The sequence below is a fragment of the Indicator indicator genome, chromosome 6 (genome assembly GCF_027791375.1).
Source record: "Indicator indicator isolate 239-I01 chromosome 6, UM_Iind_1.1, whole genome shotgun sequence".
Taxonomy (NCBI): Eukaryota; Metazoa; Chordata; class Aves; order Piciformes; family Indicatoridae; genus Indicator; species Indicator indicator.
The window spans coordinates 8,129,222-8,151,999 of NC_072015.1; the positions used below are offsets into that span (position 1 = coordinate 8,129,222).

Genomic DNA, 22,778 nt, shown 5'->3' on the forward strand with positions numbered 1-22,778 from the left:
TGTCTTTTAGTCAGAAATCTCTGTGTTAGGCCGCTTTTAGAATGATTTAAAATGTTTATTTTTCCATAGATGGTGAACAGTCTGTCTTTGAACAAAACCAAAACGCCTATGCAAAGCGGCAATGATGGGAAACTCGCCCTTTGTCCTCACTTTAAGGCTTCAGCCTTTCGCAGTGGATTTGTCCATTGTGTGAAGTAGATGTGAGTCATGATTATCATCTGACATCCAGTGGGCTACACAATTCCTTTGGGCTACATGAAATGTTCTTGCAAGTCTTTTAATTAATTTAAACGCTTTTAACAACTATAAGCTGGTTGTTCCAGCTGTGTTACTGCTGGCCTAAGAGGGATTTAGTAGGAGTGACCTGGTGAAATAATCCTGTGTTGCAGTAAGTAGTTTTTAGGCGAGGTTTATTTTATGCATACTTATTTCCTTATTTCCTTAGCTTGGGGCTCTTTGCTCTCAGAGTGAATGTTAAATAAGTACAAGTCAGCAGTGTGATGCTGCTTTAATAGAAAAATTAAAAAAGGCCATGAGGATGATCAGAGGGCTGGAGCTCCTCTCCTATGAAGATAGATTGCAAGAGTTGGGGCTATTCAGTCTGGAGAAAAGAAGGCTCCAAGGAGACCTTATTGTGGCCTCTAGTATCTTAAGAGGGCCTACAAGAAAGGGACTTTTTAGGGTATCAGGTAATGATAGGACTAGGGGGAATGGAACAAAAATAGAAATGGGTAGATTCAGATTGGATGTTAGGAAGAAATTCTTCACCATGAGGGTGGTGAGACACTGGAACAGCTTGCCCAGGGAGGTGGTAGAAGCCTCATCCCTGGAAGTTTTTAAGGGCAGGCTGGATGTGGCTCTGAGCAACCTGCTCTAGTGTGAGGTGTCCCTGCCCATTGCAGGGCGGCTGGAACTAGATGATCCCTGAGATCTCTTCTAACCCCAACAATTCTATGACTCTATGATATTCTGGGATGGTATTAACAGGAATGCCCACGACACACAGTTGGCTTTCCAGACAATTTCCTTCTTACAGCCGATAGATGTTGACTTTGGCAGCATTGTTAACGATCGACGATGTATCGTGGGTGATCTGCTGAAAGGCTTTAAAGACTCATATCCTCAAAGAGAAAAAAAGGCAAGTATTTTCTCATTTAAATTATTTTTACCATAGGTATCTAGTGCATAGTCATTAAATAGACTTTCAACCCTATTTAGCTGTTCTTTATAGCCTTAAAGTGACATTTATCTGAAGAGTGTTGTATTTGTATAGGGCCAAATTCAAACATTCAGTTTTGCCTCTGCCTTAAAGGAAACTTAATAATAAAGCTCAGATCGACACAGATCAAAACATTGGTAAAAATTGCTGGAAACAGTGACTCATCTTTTTATTTCAATTAACAGTTTCTCAGTTTCACATATAAACAGTGAAACCGTCAAAAATAATTATCACAGAAGGAGGAAAAAAACCCAACCTATTTCACTCCAAGGTAAGGAAAAACGGCTGAAACAATAGCTGTGTTTGCACTGATCAGGCTATCAATGAACCCAGCTGAACCAAAGAGCTTTTATCTTCTCTTGGCAGGAATCCTCTCAGTACTTATTCTTGTGTTCTTTGAGATATTAATATATTTACTTGTCTAATAACTTCTGCTTGCTGAGGAAAGCTTTCAGATCACAGGTTTTTGTAAGGTCAGAAGTCTTTAAATGGCTTTTGTTTGTTTGTTTATGCAGTGGAAATATAAAAGTTGTGAGGCTTTCAAGATCATCCTAGATGTTTTGTTAACTAATCACACTTACAATCTGAATTCTGTTTCTAAGCATTTGGTTTAAAAATCCTCTGTAGCTCTTCTTTGCACTTACAGTGATTTTTACCTTGGGATTGGTTTCTTTCAATTTTTTTTCCCTGAGAAATTCAGGTGAATCTGAATTAGTTATATAATTGCTGCATTCTTGGTGTTGCTCATAAACTCTAGCATGTGAATACAGGAGGAGAAAAGTTTCAGATAAAGTTCAGCCTACGTTTAAGAAATATTGGCATGTTAACTCATCTCCTGTGGAGATAACATTGTAACATTCCTCTGCTTCTTTATTTTTTGTTCTTTACCCCATGTTGTATGTTTCCCAGGACACATTTCAGGTTCATGAGTTTTAAACAGATAAATAGTCTCTGCATATCATTTCCATTGTTTGCTGAGACCACATAGACCACATACTTCTCATGCATGTTATTCTGAGTAATTAGTTTATTTGTTCAATGGTGTATTCTCATTTTGCTGTATTTAAGTATATACAGCGACTTGAGTAAAAGCATATATACAGAATGTAAGTTAAAACAAATTTCCTAGGGCTGGAGTACAGGGTTGGGTAGAGTTTGTGCTCAGCTGCAGCCTCCAGCCTAGTCTGAGTTTTAAGACCATGAATAATCTCCCTAGAGCTGCTGAGATCACTTGTATGTGTTGCAGCTTGACTCAGTTTGACCCTGTTTGACTCCAGAGTGAAGGAAATGATTGACCATAGCTGTTTGTTTCTGATTTGTCTTTACCCTCCGTGTCTGCTTTCCATTAACATAGTAGACGTTAGCAGGGGATTTTTTTCACAGTTACCACTGGCCAAACTAAACTCCACTGGGCACGGCTGGACACCATCAAGTATTTTTGAAAAACTGCCTGTGTTTCTCCTTTCAGACAAATTCCCTGCAGAGCTCAAGTGCTGACGATCACTCATGGCTGCCACTCAAGCTTGCATCTCCTTCATCAGTATGTTACTGCAAAGGAAAAGTAAAACCCAACTTTGGTGCTGTCTTAGGGAGCTCGTGAAACCAGTATTCACTGGTTGACCCTTGAGGTATTTACTGTTATTCATCTCTTTGTTGGGAAACATCCTCTTGTCTATGGAAATTTCCTTGGGCTGGACGCTTTCAAAAACATTTTCAGCCTGTGTTATCTGAGCATAATAAAACTAAGCAGTTTCCTGTCACCATAACCTCTAGTTTTATGCTTCTCATGATTTTCTGAACCTCTGTATGCTCTCTTCTTTCTTGGCTTCATTTTGGAAGAAATTTCTTCTGATTTTTTGTTGTTGTTTGGGTTTGCTATGATAGTGCCTTCATTCAAATGCCTTCTTTGAAGTTTTCTTTTGTAGTCTGTCCTTATGCATTTTTCTTCTTCTCTTAACCTCTATTTTTCAGGGTGGGAAGTGCCTAAAGCATTATTGTTCGTTTTATTTCTTTAACTAGACTGCCATTTTTACTTCGAGAAATAATTCTCTCTTAGAGTTACCAGTGGTCTTTTACATTCTTGGCTATCAGTGCATTTTCAGGGAACTACAGATTTATGTCATGGATGGAGCATGATGCACAAGGTATCATAGAATGACAGAATGGTCTGGGTTGGAAGGGACCTTTAAGGATCATCTAGTTCCAAGCTCCCTGCACTGAGCAAGAACTTCAACTACAGCAGGTTGCTCAGAGCCCTGTCCGGCTTGACATGGAACCTGACAATCCAGGGATGGGTCATCTCCCACCTCTCTGGTGAGACATGCCAGCATCTCATCACCTTCAGTGTAAAAAATTTCTCCCTTATATCTAGTTTGAATCTCCCCTCTTGTACTTTAAGACCATCACTCCCTGACCTGTCACTTTTACTGTGCAGGTCAGGAAGCTGTGGCTCAGTTGAACACGAGGATCCTGTTCTCCAAACTGTCATCTACTCTCTGTTCCTGCACTTTTCAGGTTGGTCCATGCCTCACCTAAAAAGCAACATTAATTTCCCCCCCACTTTTTCTAAGGCATGTAGATAGTTCAGGAGCATTATTGTGAAAAATGGATGAAAACATCAGACCTTGTATGATCAAAAGTAAAACAGCTTCAAAGATAGGATTTCCTGCATGTACACACAGGTTTTTGGAAGCAAGGCCCAGGTTGCATATCCCATTGCTCACTAGCACATGTTTTGTGTCTGTGTCGATGCCAGAATTTTAATTGCCTTTTTCCCCTGACATTGGATACATGGTCTAAGAAACTGATGTTGTGCTGCAGCTGAAAGCTGACATGAGCCTGAAGTGACACATCCTTCGCTGTGGAATATTTGTCTCCAGCTGTTCCTTTGCAGGGTAGGTTATGGAGCCTGCACCTGTGCACGCCAGGGTAGCAGCAGCCAGGGAGGATCCCCTGCCATAACATTTGTCTGTGAAACACATACTTTCTCCCTGAGGAAATGGGCTTATGTCAACAAAAGTGGAAACTTAAAAAAGGCCACCATATGTAGTGCTGGGAAAAGCAAAACGTCCTTGCTCTTAAATGTGTAAGGTGATTAATTTCATGTGCCATATCCCTCATGCACACATTCTCCTTCTTGGCCAAAAGCTGAATGTAATTGTAAGCCTATGGCTGTCCATAGTTGCCAGATAGCTTAAAATTGAGATGCTGTGAAATGCAGACAAATGGAAATGTTTCTTTTTTGTGTAAGCATGCAAGAATTATTAAGCATCAAATATCAGTTTCAAGGAAAATCATTTAAGATTGTCAAAGATGAACCTGAGGTGGTTCTTATGTACACATCTGGAGAAGGAAGCCAGTTATAGGGGCTTGGCTAAGTGGGTTCTGTTCCATACGCACGTTTTTGTTGGCTAGTGTTGCAGCAGCATTCTAAAATAGATGCAGAAATATATAATCCTTCACACAGATGCCCTCATATAGTAGTAGTGGCAATGTGTTTTCATGTAACTTATTTTCTCTTCCAGATGGAGGTAAATCATGCTGATCCAAAATGACATTTCTTTTCACAGGGTTCACAGATTCGCAGCAGGGTAGGAGTTGGAAGGAACCTCTGGAGATTATCTAGTCCAAGCTGCCTGCTAAAGCAGGGTCACCTAGAGCAGGTTGTCCAGGGTCATGTCCAAGTGGGTTTTGACTCTCCAGAACAAGACTCTGCAGCCTTTCTAGGCAGCCTGTCTCAGTGCTCTGGCATCCTCATTGTCTCACCTGCATTTTCTTTTTATATTCAGATACTGCTACCTAGAGGCAAATCCATAAATGCTTGAGAGGCTCAGGCCATGTGGGGTCTGTTTTCATTTTTGCTGAAAGTCTGCCAGGTAAGTAATTTTACTTCTGTGCCTCCATTTACCATTCTTCTTTTATTGTTAGTATTGAGCTTACAAGGTCTTCAGAACATGCTGAGTTTATAACTATGTGTCAGTAAATTACCCAAGACACTAAAATGCTGGTTTTTTATCAAGATAAAATGGTAGCATGGCTACAGAATAAATGAGGAAAAGAGATGGTTAAATTAAGCATAGCTGCAGGTTGAAAACAAAGAAAATTGTGCTTTTTACAAGAAATTTTGTTTTATAAGAACTGTGCCTTGCTGACTTGCAAATATAAACCTCCTTTACAAAAAAAGGCAGTAGTAGCATTACTGTTTTTGTGAACATGTGATCAATGTCGATGTGCATCTTTGCTTTTGTTGTAGATTAAATGTTTGAGTGATCTCTTCTGACCCACCAAGACCCCTCTTTGTTTTAGCATTCAATTCTGTCAACCCATTCAAAATGTTGTGTTGCCCTGTCCTGCCATTAATTTGAGTAAAACATGCATAGGATTTAATCCAAGCTGCCTCCAGTTAGTCACCTTCTGAGAGTATCCAGGTGTTGTTTGAAAAGAGATGGGTAGGAAAGAAATAAAAAATGTCACTTGTCAAAATGGCCAGTGCATCTTTTGTCTTGGATATCTTCCACTTCAAAAGTCTTGTACACGTAAAATAGTTGTGCTTGAGATGTAAGTAAGGGTTTTGGGGTATTTTTGTCCATGAAGCTCAAAGCTTTGTATAAGGCTCAACAAAGCCAAGTTCCAGGTTCTACACTTTGGTCACAACATCTTCATGCAGTGCTTAGAGGCTTAAGGATGAGTGGCTGGAATGTTCCCCAGCAGAAAAGGACCTGGGGCTGTTGGTCAACAGTCGGCTAAATACAAGGCAGCAGTGTGCCCAGGTGGCCAAGACTGCCACAGCACCCTGGTTTGTACACGAAACAGTGTGGGCAGCAGGACTAGGGCAGTGATCATCCCCCTTTACTTGGCACTGGTGGGGCCAGACCCCAAATACTGGGCCTCTCACCACAAGGAGGATAGAGAGGTGCTGGAGCACGTACAGAGAAGGGCAACAAAGCTGCTGAAGGCTTTAGAGAACAAGCCTAATGTAGAGTAGCTGAGGAAATTTGGGGTTGTTTAGTCTGAAGAAAGCAGGACTGAGGGAAGACCTTCTTGCTCTCTACAACTACCTTGAAAAGTGATGGTAGCGAGACAAGGGTTGATCTCTCCACTCAAGGAACAAATTATAGGATAAATGGAAACAGGCTCAAGTTGCACCAGGGAGGTTTTGTTAGATATTAAGAAAAAACTGTTTCCCTGAAAGGTTGTTAAATCCTGGAACAGGCTGCCAAAGGAAGTGATGGAGTCGTCATCCTTGGAGGGATTTAAAAGCCGTGTAGATGTGGTGCTGAGGGACATGGTTTAGTGGTAACCTGGAAGTGCTGGGTTAACAATTGGACTTGATGATCTTAAAGGTCTTTTCTAACCAAAATGATTCTACGAGGATAGTAGAGCATAATTATCCCAGGCAAACAAGTGGAAAAGGAGGTATAGCCCTTCAGTTAAACTCAGTAGAAAGGCAAAGAATGAAACCCAAGTAGTCTAACGTATTTAGCATCCTTCAAATATCAGCAAGATTCCTTTCTGCATTAGACATCCTTTCTGTAAAACAGAAAATGTTTCTGCTGAGTGGAAAAACATGCCTAAAATGTAATGCTCTCTGTATGACTCTGGGCTACCAGGTGGGCAATGACACTTCCCACTCTAAGAGCAGTAAACGTGAGAAAAATAAAAGGCTAACTCATTCTTGCAAGGAAGGCACTGCAGCATCAGTACAAACTCAAGCAGCTCGGTATTCCTGAAGTGTTTTTGCAGGATTATGTTTTAGGTTCACTCTTCAGTTACATAACAACATATGCTTTCCCTATTTACAACATTAAAATAGTCTAAGATAAAAAAAAAATACACTCCCACTGTGAATGATATGGGACTGACGTCTACCACTGATACACCAAAGTCTTTTTTCACCAAAGCCAGATAGATGCTGCCTCGATCTGCCATCAAATGTCTGTAATCTCAGAGCCATAAAGTATAGCAACGTGCAAGGAAATGATCCCAAAGAAAGAGCATCTGCTTGGCAATCATCACTTGGAGACTGTCCCTTAAAGTGTCAGTAGCTCCCTGGATCTTCCTAGTGTTCTCAGGAGATATTTTGACTTGGAAGGATGAAATGCCTCAGCTGAGTCTGAAGGCACCTGTTGGAAGGTGTCCCAAAACATGGGGATTGTCATTAGTGAGGAGCAGTCTGCACTGCTGGCAGGTGTTTTACGCTCGATAGTGACTGTAACAAAAATTTCCCACCCAGAAACTGTCAAGCAGAAGATGTCTGCAGTGTATTAAGAGCTTTAGAAATGAAATACTAGGTTGTGATAGCGGCTTGCTTTATGTGAATTTTCTCTCTCGTCAAAATAAGTTTGAGGAAGGATTGTTTTCCTTTTTTTAACACCTGTTTTTGACATTTCTAAAATGGAAAAGCTTTTTGTTGTTGTCAGAATGACTCTGTTATGAAATGTAGATGTAGGCACGGTAAGAAAGTTATAACTAATATGTTTGAGGGATTCCTGAAAAGAGTTCTTGCACGTGAAATAAAAATGTGTGTTCTAGTACCTCTCAACCTTCTCATGTCATAAACAAATGTGAAAATGCAGAGGGCAAATTCTCAGCTATGCACCAGGATTAAAGCCATCAGTGAAGCCCATCTCCTCTCAGCTCCACCCTCTGCCCTCCCCTTCCCCCCAGAACGTCCACTATTGTGACAACTCCAATGAGTTGTCCCTACCAAACAGCACACCTCAAAGCAGTATGATGCTGAGGGCACAAGGTATCTTTCTTTTTGGTGGACAATGGTTTTGAGAAAGGATGGTGCCCTTTTGCATCTGTGCAAACGTGTGGAGATGGATTGGTGGGCAGGTGATGAGGCTAGAAGTGCATGAAGGCTGCAGTTTATCACTCCAGGTATCATTAATGCTGACTTGCATCTGTGTGTTTGGATTCCAGGCACACACATCTGAATACTCCTGTCTAAAGCAAGTGGCTGCTCCAAACCTTCAACGAGCATCCTCAGCCAGCCCAAAGCTCTCCGTGTTTGCCTTCAACACACATCAGGAACTGCTGCAGTGGGTTGCAAAGCATTGTACTTAAGAAATGCAGCCTGGAGAGAAATGAGTCTTCTGTGCAATTATTTCATACTTTTTGGCTTCTCTGATTCAGTGTAGCACTGAACCTCTCCCTTCTCTCCCCCTTCCCATTACTCTCACGAGGCCTCCTTGACCTTACAATCCACCCACGGTTTCCATGTTACTGTCAGCCTCTTTACACTTGACTGATGAGAAATATGTGATTATTCCACACGTCATAAAAACAGCCAGAGCAAATGAGGGAGAAATCTGGAAAGTATTTATAGAAAATCTGTAAACAATCATTGCAATTCAGCTTATTAGCTGTGGAGCTGTCAGATGTTCTTTGGTTCTTCTACCTCTTTTAAACGTTAAGAAATGCTTTGTTATAATACCCCCAGCCATTTTGTAGTTCATAGGCTTCTGTTTGCAAAAACAGTTTCTTTTTCGAACTACAATCACTGAGTTGTTTTATTTTTTCCCCTTACAATTATAGAACATTTCATTGACTCCAGAGGTTTGACAAGCACCAATTCACTGTGTGCTAAAAGGCTTCTTGAGATGTGCTGCTTCAAGCACATGCATCTGTTTGCTGCTTACAGCTCAACATCAGATTCAGATAGGTAGGAAGGAGGAGGTGAGGAAGAAAACACTCTTCTGGAAAGGGACACGATGCAATGGTGGAACATGTGTTGCAATATCTCTTTCTTCTGCAAGAGGCAGAGGTGTTTCTTACTCACCATAGCGTGATTTAACCAGAGTGGGATGACTCCATCAAGGCTTTTGGGGTAAACCAATTCTCGGTTGTAGGTATACAGTGTCCAAAAGGATATACACACAAACTGGAACCAAAACACAAAACCAAAGACATTTCAGAATCAAAGACATCTCAAATCTGAAGACAAACATATGGGACAGAATTTGGCTAGTGCTTTCATTCCTCAGAAAGCAAAACATCTCCTACATCAAAAACGATAACATTGCCAGATAAACTCATGGATCTCACGTATTACAACATAAAGGAATCTAAAGGAATCTACTCTGAGGTTCAGCCTTATGTGTTGACACTGTGAGTAAAACCTCCTTTATAACCTGCCAACACTGATATTTTCTGAGGAACACTAGATTAAATTAAAACTTTTTTTGAGTACTTCGTTTTGGTTTTTCCCTTGCAGATGAGATCTCTCAAAGGTCCAGGAGTTTTCCTCAAGGACTGGCTGTAAAGACCCAGTAGTTGTTCTGCTCAGTAACAAGGTAACCCCAAATCCTGGCAAGACAGTTCACATACAACTTACCCTTCTCTTCACAATTCCTAAGATAATTCTTAAACTGCAGATGCAAGCTGCACTGTGGGGATCCATTTTTTTTTTTTTCCCAGCAGAGGAGCATTTACACTGGGAGAACTTAACTGGAGGAAATGTTTGATATCAGTTATCTGGAAACTGATTAGCATTTTTTGGCCTAGCTTTATATTTGAGTACACTTTGTGCTCAGCATTGGAAATCAGGAGTGTGAGATGCTGGAAGAATGACACTACCTGTGCCTCTGTCCTGCGGGCACAGTGAGGATGCCTGAGGGGGATATGACAGCAGCATTGTGAACACTGCTGTGCAGGGAAGGTAAATTAGCCAGTCTCTCTGTCTCAGTCCCTGGCAGGACTTTTTTAGTGAGCCAGCTGGCTGAGCTGATTGTGGACCAGATTTAAGCAGCACTTCTCAGCCCTTTGAGATGCAGAGGTGGCTGCAGGTTTCACCGACACAAAGTGGTTCCTACATGTGTAAGTAACCCACTGGTTCCTGTCTAACCCACAGCACCAGATAAACAGCATTTTGATAAACATCATTGTCTGTGAGGGAGTAGGTGACCCATGGTGATTCTGATTTGGGTATGACTCCAATTATTGTCCTGTGAATCTGTTTCTCTCCAGTGCTTACTTAAAGCCATGCTGGAATTAGAGGAGATCATAGAATCCTAGAATGGGTTGGGTTGGAAGGGACTGTTAAAGGTTATCTAGTCCAACCCCCTTGCACTGAGCAGGGACAATGTGCTTAGGTTGCTCAGAGCCCTGTCCAACCTGACCTGGCATGTTTTTGGGGGTGGAGCATCTAATACCTCTCTGGCCAACCTGTGCCACTGTTTCACCATCCCCAGCATAAAAAAAAAAAAATCTTCCTTCTAAATGGTCTAAACTCATCACCCCTTGTCCTGTCAAAACAGACCCTGCTAAAAGGTCTGTCCTTATCTTTCCTATAGGCCCCATGTAAGTACTGAAATGTTGCAGTAAGGTCTCCCTTGAAGCCTTCTCTTCCTTAGGCTGAACAACCTCAAGAGATTTTTCTGCCTCTTAGGTACCCTCTCATGTCCTCCTGGCCCGTGCTGCCCTTTAGAGAAATACATTAAGTGGATAAATCCATGGCTATTTGGACTGTGAGATTAACAGAGAGGTTACACCTCATGCACCCTCTGGGGTCAATCTCTGATTGCTTGGGGACAGCAACCCTAAAGTTTGTGCAAGAGTCTTTGCTTACAGCCATAACAGGCTCAGCACTGTTTCTTCTTCTAAACAGTCCAAACCCATTTTCAAATGGTAGAAGAAAGCTTTCAGTTCTTATCTATGCATGTCTTATGCTATATACTCCTAATCACTTATGCAAACATTATTTTTAGGTACAGAGGTTACTTACTGTGGACACTGGGAAAGCCAGGACACTGAAAAGAAGGTCTCTGCTGGAAATTACGCACTTAGCACATCGCAGTTTCTTAATTAGTCTCAACACATCAGCCAGGAAGGACACCCCATAGAAGACAGCCTGCAAAACCTAAAGTAATTACACCTAATGAGGGAAACTCATCCAGCTTTAATTAGCATGTTCCTCACTGAACTCTGTTCTTGCTCTTCAGGGAGCTGGTTTGTTCAAGAGCTGGAAGCCTGCATGAGGGGAAATAGCTGTTGGCTAAATCTTTTTTACTAACTGAAACTGATTAAATAATGTTGTCGGGGAGATATCTTTAACAGCATCTCATTTAACAGACTAAACAATGATGTGTGATGTGATTCAGATGGGGGAGGTAGAAGGACATTTTGAAAGCCAGCTCCTTCACGCTCCCTATATTAATGGTTATGCTCAATGTATCTGAGCAGAAGCAGGACAGAAGAAGATATACTAGGAAAAGTTTCCTGTAAAGTAGTTGCTAGGGAGTTCTCCCACCATTTAGCCAACACAGGGCCTGCTTTCCAGGCAATCACTGATCTCAGTGTCAAGCAGCTCAAAATGTTCTACCATGAGAAAAAAGTGCAAAAATTATCAAACCCAAAACCTCTTTTGCTGAACTTGGAGGGATTCAGGAAAGGATATCAAATGCTTAGTAAAGATCCAGACTTCCTTAAGTTCAACTGAGTAAATGAAACCATTTACAACTAAGGAATTTTGGAGCTGGGGGAGGGTGTGTGGTTTGTTTTGTTTTTTAATTTCTTTAAATCCTTTAAATAATCCTAAATAATGAGGGTGAGCATGTTTGGAGAGGGTGCCAGGACGATTTGGTAAAGAATTAGGTAAGTGCGCAGTAACAAAACAGAAATCCACAAATTGCCTATCAAACTGTCCAATATTGTGGTTTAAGTCAGCATCTGTTTTCTGATTACTTTTTTTTTCCTCACTAATGCTACACAGCAGGTGAAGCTGAACCAGATTTGTCAGACACATAAAGGCAAAGCATTGCAGAATAATATTTCTCCCTTGCATTCAACGCTGAGTCTAGTTCAGATCTGTTAACTGACAGGGTGGCCTCTTCTTTTCAAGGCTAGGTCATCCCAGAGTGGTACAATATGGGAAATACAGCCCAGTGCAAACTAGTGATGTTTAAACGGAAAAAGGCTGTTACAGCTTTCAGGATGAGATCTCTTTTGCCATGATCTTACTGTGAATCAGATATTTATTTGGAGCAAACAATCTAAAGTGGTGGCCAGTTACTTCATCAGTTTCTGAAGGAGCCGAGAAGGGTGGTGCTTGGGAGGGGACAGAATTAGTGCAATACTTTTCCATCAGAAATTCCTGTATTATCAAAATATCTGAGGGACAAAGGGAGCTATGATTTCACCAAGCCAGAGTTTCTGCAAGCTGTAGTTTGCAGAGACTGAGTCTTCCTAGGACGCAAAATGACCATAGTTTCCACAGACAGTGTCCTTAGTTATCTGCATCCAGCCCCATCCATTCTATGGCTTCCCAGCAAAGGGACAAAAGGAACCTCCTTCCTTTCATATTCTTCCTGCAGCACAGATGGTCACCACAGTAGACTGCAGCCAGGTGTCACTGGTGGAGTGTCCCTGCTCCCTGCACACACCCACAGTTGTGGAGGTAGAGAGGTGCTAATGGTGATGGGCCCAGGGTCACCCAGGATGAAGTTTGTGGAGTTCATGCACCATGCAGCTCAGCCACAAAGCCCCATGTTTCCTCTCAAGAGCATGGGGTGAAGTGCCACATTTTTACATAAAACAACTCAAGCAGTTTCATCAAAACCCACATATGCTTTGGTTCAGTTCTGAGGCACTCAAACCAGCTCTTTTAACTGTGACTTGCTTGCTCTCTCCCCATAATCACAATTAGCTTCTGTAACTGCAGGGATAATTTCAGTCATTTGGGATTCAGCCCTCCAAGTCATAGTTCTAGCTCAGAAAAGTCTATACTAGGGCACAGTGTACTTAGACTCAAGCCCATGTTCCACCCAAATGTCTGCCCAGGTCCTCAGCCCCACCAGGACACTAAAATTAAGTCCCTGAAGAGCTAAGAAAAGCCCAGTAATAAACAGAAGCTCTTGTTACACCCTGTAAAGCCAGCAGTAACTTTCTGTAAGAAGCATGAAAAATGAACATGAGGGTGGTGACAGTCTAGTGACACATGGTGACTAATTGCCAATAAAGCAATTACGGAGAGGCCTGGTTCCCAGAGGATGGGGATATTATTATCTTGTTCATGGTCAGCCTTACATTAATCATGGGAGAAGGATAGGCTGCTTCTTCCCCCTCTTCAAAATTAACTAAAACAAACATTTCTGAAAAGAAACAGTCCCAAACCAGCCACATTCTCAGCCTGGTAAATATTCTGTCATGTGCAGGGGAAACCGATGTTATCTTCTGTGTGGAAAATGCTTATCTGAATGTGTAACCTGACCCCTTTCCCTGTCTGAACATGGAGAGGAAAAACTCCTGAAGAAGTCTGAGAAGCTTGTTTTCGCACTGCTCATAGATCTACCCCTGTCCATCACTGTGGTTTCGAAGGGGTTTCAGTGAGTTTGTGATTACCCTCTATCTCCAGGAGCAGTGGAAGAACACACAAGCAATTTTCAAGCCAGAAAGCCGAACCTAGCTAGAACCATTCCAACTAATGCTTGGTCTGGGCTGGGTGTGCTGCCAGTAGACTCAAATTAAAAGACCAAATGTGTGCTCTTCCAGGCTTAATCCTCTAAGAGATGCATCCAGATCTCACAGTCCCTCAGTAGTGGAGAACATTGACACAAAAAAACCCCAACCAAAACAAAACATTTGACATGAAAACTGCAAATTATTCCAGATGTCCTGTGAATTTCCCAAACATCAGTGCTGGCGCTTACAAATCCATGGCAGTGGAATATAAATCCACTGGCTGTAAATAAAGAGGATCCCCTAAAGTATTCCCACATGAACAGAAAGAAGACTGAAAGCATTCAGAAAGCTAAGAATTAGCCTGAAAAGGAGAATGTGTGGGTATGATTATCCCTGTTGGAGAAATGCTGCTTTCTTCTCCCTAGAGCCCATGGAGCTCTGTGGCTCTGGGTGCTGCAGAAATGCTTCATTTGGCCAGATCGATTTTCCAAACTGAGAGTCACAGTGACAAAGACAAACCTGAATTTTTATCTGCTGCAGTGATTAAAGAGGTGTTTGTGTTTAACTAACCTGACATGATTTACTTTCACGTATAGGATCTAGCCATATGTGTATATTGAAATTTCCAGCTAGTACAAATAAATCAGGCTCTGAGCTCTGCTCTTGGGTGGGGGGCAGGGAGGATAAATCCAATATTTTGAGCAGGCTATTAGACATAACAATCAACATTTAGCATAGACAGATGATAGCTACTGGAAAATACATATGTTAAATACTAGGTCTCTTTTGTAATAAATAAAAATAGCTTTCAGGAGAACTGAACCTCTGAGACAAAAGCACAAGGAATAAGAATGGGGTACCAACAGAATAAAACAGGGCAGGAATGGAATAAAATGGGATAGGAATGCAATTAATAGTATTTTAAGGTGCAGTGTGCTCATTATGCAATGATTTACTAATAGATTGACAGCAGGGAGTAGATTTTTATGAGCTCAGGTATTTCAGGCAGTGAATGATTCAGCTTGTGCTGTTTTGTGTCACAGACAGATGAATATAAAACTGTTTTATCTGTCATTTCTGCTTGTCCAATAATCAGTCAATGAACTTCTTGGATACAAACTCCACTTATCTTTTTTTTCCCCCCCTACAAAACTATTTCCTTTCTGAATTTTGATTGCTATGACCATTAAGTAGATAAATGAATTTGAAGTAAGGTCAGAGCTGTAGCTCTCTTGGGAGAGCCACATGACTAGTGAGGAATTGAATGAGATGCTAAAAGAGGGTCATATCTAGAGGAAATTCTTCCAGCATCCCTCTAGCAGAGCTCAGAGTCAAGCGGCATTTCTATCCCCAGGAAATGTCATGTTTCCCAGTATTTCCATTTGGGATCAGAGTGAGTTGGCCACAGCAGCTTTCCACAGAAGACCACATTTAAATGCAATTCTGAAAAGGAATTTTTGGGGGAAATTTTCCAAGCATTTCAGCCATCTGGTGCGAGAAGCCAGGCAACTGCAGTCTGTCAGGAGACAGGCAGAAGAGCTTAACAAGCACTCTTCATATTTGGCTCTGGGGAAGCCTCCACCACACAACCCAGCCCTGCCCGCCACAGCAGCTCCACTGAACAAGCACAACCCAGCGGGAAGCTTCTGATTGCTCTCCTTCCCCAGCATCCCAATACAATTCATAGGATCACAGGACAGTAGGAATTGGAAGGGACCTCTGGAGATCATCTAGTCCAACCTCCCTACCAATGCAGGTATGCCTAGATCAAGTTGCACAGGAACACATCCAAACAGTTTTTGAAAGTCTCCAGAGAAGGAGACTCCACAACCTCTTTGGGCAGCCTGGTCCAATGCTCTGGCATCCTTGAAGTAAAGAAATCATACATGGAGTGCAAGAGAAACCTCCTGTGTTCTAGTCTGTACCCATTGCCCGTTGTCTTATCACTGGCCACCACTAAAAATGCCCAGCCCCATCCTCCTCACCTCCACCCTTTAGATACTTATATGCATTTATAAGATCCCCTCTCAGTATTCTCTTTTCCAGGCTCCCCAGGTCTCAGCCTTTCCTTGTAAGAGAGGTGCTCCAGTCCCCTAATTATCTTTGTGGCCCTCTGCAGGACTCTCTCCGGTAGCTCCCTGTCCCTCTTGAGCTGGGGAGCCCAGAAGTGGACACAATACGCCATCTGTGGCCTCACTAGGGCAGAATAGAGAGGGAGGAGATCCTCTCTCAGTTTTTGCCCACACTCTTCTTAATGCATCTCAGATACCATTGGCCTTCTTGGCCACAAGGCCACAGTGCTGGCTTGTGGTGAATTTCTCGTCCATCAGGACTCACAGGTGCTTCTCTGCAGGGCTGCTTTCCAGCAGATCAACCCCTAACCGGTACTGATGCATGGCGTTATTCCTCCCTGTTCCTGGGGCTACTTCCAAAGGTACAGACATGTAATACCTCAGGTGTACACCTGATGGATATCTGTATTCTTGTTTCTTGATGTCACTCAGCAGCACTTTGATGCCAAACCATGGGACTACTCTTCTAGGTCCTGTGAAGCTCAACTGGGAGCTCCATGGTCCCCAGGACCATGTTCTGAACCTCTTTTACAGCAGCTCAGTAAACTTTTGCCATCTGGAGATACCAACAAATGCTGTCCAGATCATTGTGAGAAGGGGATAAGAGGGATATTTCGGCCCATCCACAAGAAGGGCTGAAAGGAGGGTCCGGGGAACTATAGGCCTGTCAGCCTGACCTCAGTTCCTGGCAAGGGATGAGGAATAGTGTGGCCAGCAGGACTAGGGAGGAAATTCTGCCCCTGTACACGGCACTGGTGTGCAGTTCTGGGTCCATACTTCAAGAAAGATATTGAGGTGCTGGAGCAGATCCAGAGGAGAGTGACCAGACTGGGGAGGAGAGGCTGAGGGAGCTGGAGTTGTTGAGCCTGGACGAGACTCAGGGGGGACCATATCACACTCTACAACTACCTGGAGGGAAAGTGTAGTAAGGTGAGGGTCAGGCTCTTCCCCAAGGCGACTGGTGACGAGATGAGAGGGCATGGCCTGAAGCTGCACTAGGGGAGGTTTAGGTTGGATGCTAGGCAGCACTTCCTCATGGAAAGGGTAATTAGACACCGGAATGGACTGCCCAGGGAGGTGGTGGAGTCACTGTCCCTGGAGGTGTTTAAGGAAAGCTTGGATGTGGCACTTAGTGACATGGTCTGGTCGATGTGGTGGTTAGGTCATAGGCTGGACTTGATAATCTCAGAGGTCTATTCCAGCCTCAGTAATTCTCTGTGATTTCTCTCCCCAGGCCCTTTTCCCTTTTTGGGAAGTCTTTCCTGAACAAAACCACATCTCTGTAAAACAAGGACTACCAGCCATGAAGGAGTCATTTTGCACACCCTGCCCCATTGACACATAGGCAGCAGCTTCAGCCCAAATCAGGACGTTGCCTGACAGCTCCATTTTAGTATCAGGATCAGGTCAACAAGTGGTTAAAAGATCTGGGACAAAGGACTGAAGAAATAGAGCAAGAGCCCCTGCTCATGGGAATTTAATAAGACTTGAGGTGTTCATTAGATCCCTAAATGAGCTGGGGAAGGGACCAAAGAGTGAAGTGGTAAAGCTTTGCAAATCTTTTTTTTTTTTCTCTCAAAGCGAAGCCTGACTACAAAATAGCCAAAGAATCTCAGGATACTCAGCACATGAGAATTCAATAGCAGGTGAAGATCAGTGTTGGTAAATGCAATGTAATGCAGTTCATAAAAAAAAAAAAAAAAGAAAGAAAAAAAAAAAAAAGCCAAAAAACCCCACCAACTTCAATGATAAATTTTTCAACAGCGGGTTCTGTCTGAACCATCACCACCCAGGAAGGACTTGCTGTGGGTAGCTCTCCCAAATTGCCAGCTTCTTGCTCTCCAATAATCAAAAAAGACAAATAGCTAAGATTTTTTAAGAAGAAATAAACAACTGACAAGGAAACACATTTAGGCCACTGTACAAATCCATGCTATGCTCACAGCTCGACCACTGCAGCCTGCCCTACTTACCTGTTCCTGAAACTAGAAAATCTACTGCGAAGGGTAACAAGGATGCTTTAATGAAAGAAGCAGCCCTTTGTGAAGAGAGATGAAAAAGGCTCAGACTTCCAGCTTGCAGAAGAGAATAACTGAGAGGAAAGCCTGGCAGAGGTCTCTAATGAATGGCAAAGAAAAAGTGAACAGGGACAGATGATTAAATTATAACAATAAAGAGGCGTCCGATGCAGTTGTCGGGAAACAGGTTTACACCAACAAAGCGAACTGCTCCTTCACACGAGGCACTCGTTACCACGGCATAGGAAAGGTACTAGAATCACAGATTCACAGCAGGGGGGCTTGCAAGGGCCCTCTGGAGATCAGCAAACCCTGCTGCTGAAGCAGGGTCACCCAGAGCAGGTTGCCCCAGGATTGTGTCCAGGCAGGTTTGGAATCTCTCCAGAGAAGGAGACTCCACAACCCCTCTCCACAGCCTGGCGCAGTGCTATGGCACTTTCATAGGTAAGAATTTTTTCTTCCTGTTCAGATGGATCCTCCCGTGTTCCAGTTTTGCCCGTTGCCCCTGGTCTTGTTGCTGAGCACCACAAGTACAAACAGGTATGTTCTTCCTGTAGACAGATGAAAGGAAGGCTTTGAGCGGCTGTTAGCCACCTTGGCTTGGATTTATTTTCTGTCTGGGTAAGTCAATATGCCAGCATGAGGGTAGAGCCATGGAAAGTTCATTTTGTGCTTACAACATGCTCTTCTCTTGTGCAGCCTTTCTCCAATTATCCACTGCTGGTCACTACAGGAAGCTGAGTGATGATTTCAGTGAGTATTTCTGCATCCCAAAATACTGGAAGATGAGTTACTTGCTTTCTCCTCTTGATGTCATGCTTTAGAGACATGTTATACACTGGGTAAAGAGATCTCTTTATAATGGTGCCAAGGGATGGGAGCAGAGATGCTGTTTTACATGAAAGTATGGATGATATTTTAATGGGTCCAGCCTTCCTGCACAAAACAAAGGAGAAGAGCTGGACAAACAGTCCCTTGCTGGGGACTTGGCTGGTGGCATTTTAGTTTACTGACAGATCCAAGCAGGACAAATTGAGTATCTTTCAGAAACTTGAATCCTGACTATTTGATTGCTCACATTTCAGAGAAAAAACTTAAGCATCACAAAAAGCCTAGATGTACTGATATAAAGACAACGTGACAACAAACCATACATAAGCCATCCTGACTTCAGTGATACATGTGCCCTCATCCTTCCATAGTCAGCTTAGCCACTGAGAAGAATGCTGTGGCTCCCTGAAGCCTGGGCTGTTGTTAGCTGCCTTAGGTGCCATTCATCACCTCTTGGTTGCAAATATTTAACAGTCACTAAATGGTCAAGATTGGAAGGAATCCAAATTTCCCAACCTCCAGGGTGCCTCCAAAAGCTCCGCTTGGAGTTGGGGAGGCACGCTGGGAGCCACCTTCACCATGAGACGTCTCCTTCTGAAGAGTAAAAGTCAAGACAAATATACATGCTGGGCCAGACCACCCATTGATATTTAACTCTGATGGTCACATAGAATGGATGAAAGGCTATGGGAGATCCCTGTGGTCATCCTTCAGGTTAGCAAGTGTCCCTGAAATTTGTCCTTTGTAGCAACCCTCTCCACACATCCAGTCTTTCCACCCCACTGCCATGAGTCACAGATGAACCTCTTGGACTGTGTACAAACATTCTGCTCCAGGATAACTCACATGCTTATGTTTTGATTTCTAGCTTGTAAAACATTAGTATATTAGGAGAACCAGAACACACCACAGTCTATGTTCTTCTGTGTCCTTTTAGGAACTGCAGTTAAGACGTGATAAATTCACAAGCACTTCTCTCAGAGGCTGGAATTTCTTTCCCTCATGCTCTCAACTTATTGTCAAAATAAACATGTATTCTGAATAGCTAAATTAGCACAATGCTGTATTTTGTTTTACAATTTCTATAACTCACAGGACATAAAAGCCTATTAAAAAAAATCAAAGTACATCTCCAAGCAGCATTATACTATGTATTGAATTCAGGGTTAGATAACATGAAGCAAACCTGCATGTGTTTGCCTGGACATACCCCACCTTTCTGTTCCTCTCCTCACTGACAGCTTGTCTCTCTTAGAAGGAGGCAGCCAGCTTCAGCAGACTTTCTGAAAGCCAAGCCAGTGTTCTTCCTGCATAAAACCTGTCAATACATTTCACAGCACAAGCATGGATCCCCACTTACTTTCCTTTGGGGTATAAATCGTTAAAGGAAGCAGTTTAACAGCAGCAAATACACCAGCTGCATATGTCTTGAGGCACAGATGGCAGACAAACAAATAGACATATTGGTATCACTGTACAACACGATTTGCTTACCAGATTGAGGACTGTCAAATATTTCCACTGCCCACCATAAAGGAACACTTCAGATGGCCGCTCTTCTGTGCTTACATGTGTGATTGAATAGGCAACAAAAAAATACCAGACAAAGGCAAGGCAATGGTACAGTGCAACAGTAGAGATTCCCATGCTTTAGCTGAGAGTAAGTGATAATCAGTCCAAAAGCTGCTTTTCCCTTAAGGCCCTCAGTGACTGTGCGTGGGAAATGGCAGGGCAGGAGGGTTTGCTCTCGAGCAGGCTCAGGACCCGTTGCCACTTCACTCTCTTTGAAAGGAATAGTCACAAGGCTGTGAAATTTGCTTCTATTTGTTTCTCTTCTTGCTGTACAGAGAGGCCAGGGGGTGGGCATGAAGAATAGGCTTATTCCCCAGATTTAAATGCCTTCCTCAAGATTAGCAAAGATTATGGAAGATTAGCTGCAGAGTTACGTAAGTTTTTTGGGGTGTGTGTTTGTTTGTTTTCCAAAAGTGGGGGGAGCTTTGCTGCTGGTTTTGTGTAACAGGCTGTCACCGTGAGTGAAGACAAGCATCATCTTCCTCACTTGTAGCTGGGGGTGCAGCTGTGTTTTTACCTCATCTTGGGAAGCCTCTGTGACTGTTTTTCTGTCATGCTAAAGGAACAAGTAGGAAAGATAACGGCCTGTGAAAGAGAAAAAAACAAGCTGATTTGTTGATAGGCTACAGAGGTGGTGAGGAAGCTGAGTGGATTCATAGGCAAAGGTCCTTGGGGTTGAAAATCACTGTGAGCATTGCCACAACCACACACAGCAGGCTGGACAAACCTAGTCTCTTTGAAACCCTGGCAGGGATGGCCTTGGGTAACAAACCCTAAGAATGGAGCAGAGCATCTTGCCTACTTGCTGCTATTCACCTTTAGACAGTCCCTCTTCCCTGGTGCGACATTATCACACCATCAGGGCTGGGGTACAGAACAACCAATACTCAGCAATGACATTAAAATGAAGCGATCAAATAGGTTCCCATGAATGTACTCATCTTCATCCCCTTCTGCCTCACCAAGCACTGGGAAACACACACAGCATTTCCTATGTGGGCCAGAGTCTCTGTAATCACAGCATTTCATGGGGGACCTTGCTAAGGAGCAAGTACCGTGCCCCCTCATGTGCCCCAACCATCCCCATAGGGACAGGGTAGCTCTTCTTACCCTGTGGATGCTGACCTGTGGGCAGCATTGGACTTTAGTCAAGCAGACTGCACTAAGGGATCTCTGGGTTTTTTGCCCTTCCAACTGGCCTATAGGCAGCATTGAGCAATCTGCTGGTTTGGTTTCTTTAGTTTCTTATCTTGTTTTGTTTTTTTCATTTGTTTGTTTGGGTTTTTTCCCCCAATTCTGGATGTAAGGCTCCCCGTGGGATGATTTCCTATGAACTCAGACAGTAATACTGCACTGAGGCACTTCAGTATTCTCCTGTGTTTCATTAACTTCTCCCCTAATTCAGATTACTCACATCCAGCTATCCTGGGCACTCCAACCATCACAATCCCAATGAAATATCTCTTCCTCACTTAGGCAAAATTAGCGTGGAGATCCTGTGGTGGCTGGTTGAGGTTGCAGGAGAAAAAATCTCTTGCCAGGAAAAAAAAGGAAAAAAAAAGAATATGAATATGGGTTTTTGGACTTTGCTGTGTCACCAGTCTTTTCCTAGAAGAAAAGAACTTTCAGTTGCCATTAGACTTTCTAGGGGGCAGTGCTGTTCTGAGCTGCTTCCTCTGCTCCTCCTCCTTAAGACTGATCCCTGTGATAAAAGGCAGGAACGGGACTGTGGCATGGAAAGGCCCTTTTTATTAGTCATCTGTATATCAAAGGCACAAAGCAGTCAGCACTTAACCAGTTATCTTCACACCAATCTTTTTCAGGTTTTGCTGTAGTGCAACTTTAAAGATGGGAAGGCATGTGCTCCCATTCAGTAGGTGCCCCAATGTGTGCAAATGAATGTAAATGTATGCAAAATGGCAAGGTATGGCTTTTTCTTTTCTGGAAGATCTTGGCCGGTACGGCTGGGAAGGTGTCAAGCACGGTGACAGTTTTCTGATGTGGACACCTGTCCCACAGACTGAGACCATCTGCTTTGTTTTCCCATGTACCACAGGCAAGATACATATCCTTCAGTGGAGATAAGGGATAAAGTTTGGATGTAGAAAAATAGCAGAGAAAGGATGAGCGCCAGATAGGATCTGAAGTCTACCACCCCACATTTCCTGGAGTCTTTGCAATTTCACTGCAGCAGCAAATATCCTTGAAAGGTCACATCTATGCCTTCATGGAATCGTAGAATGAGACATCTTCAACTAGATCAGGTTGCTCAGAGCCATGTTCTGGCTGACCTGGAACGTTTCCAGAGATGGGGCATCTACCACCTCTCTGGCTAACCTGGGCCAGTATTTTACCACCCTCAGCACAAAAAATGTCTTCGTTATATCTAGTCTAAATCTCCCTTCAGTTTAAAACCATCACTCTTTGTCCTATTACAACAAATCCTGCTAAAAACACTGTTCCCATCTTTCTTATAGGCACCCTTTAAGTACTGAAAGGCTGCAATAAGGTCTCACCTTTTCTTCTCCAGGCTGAACAACCCCAACACTCTCAGCCTGTCCTCACAGCAGAGGTGTTCCAGCCCTCTGATCATTTTTTCTGGTGGTCTTCTCTGGAACCACTCCACCACATCCATGTCTCTCCTGTGCTGAAGACTCCTGCGCT

General features: G+C 43.1%; 1 protein-coding gene across 1 annotated transcript in view; it reads right to left on the reverse strand.

Moving 5' to 3' along the window:
* Positions 1–20,189, reverse strand: part of ADTRP (androgen dependent TFPI regulating protein) — a 35,302-nt gene extending 15,113 nt beyond the window's left edge. The window contains exons 1-3 of the mRNA XM_054381935.1: positions 20,037–20,189; positions 10,947–11,081; positions 9,003–9,104 (exon numbers count right to left, since the gene is read on the reverse strand). Coding sequence (XP_054237910.1) covers positions 9,003–9,104; positions 10,947–11,081; positions 20,037–20,189 — 390 coding nt within the window. The remainder of the gene's footprint in view (positions 1–9,002; positions 9,105–10,946; positions 11,082–20,036) is intronic.
* Positions 20,190–22,778: the final 2,589 nt, after the last annotated feature.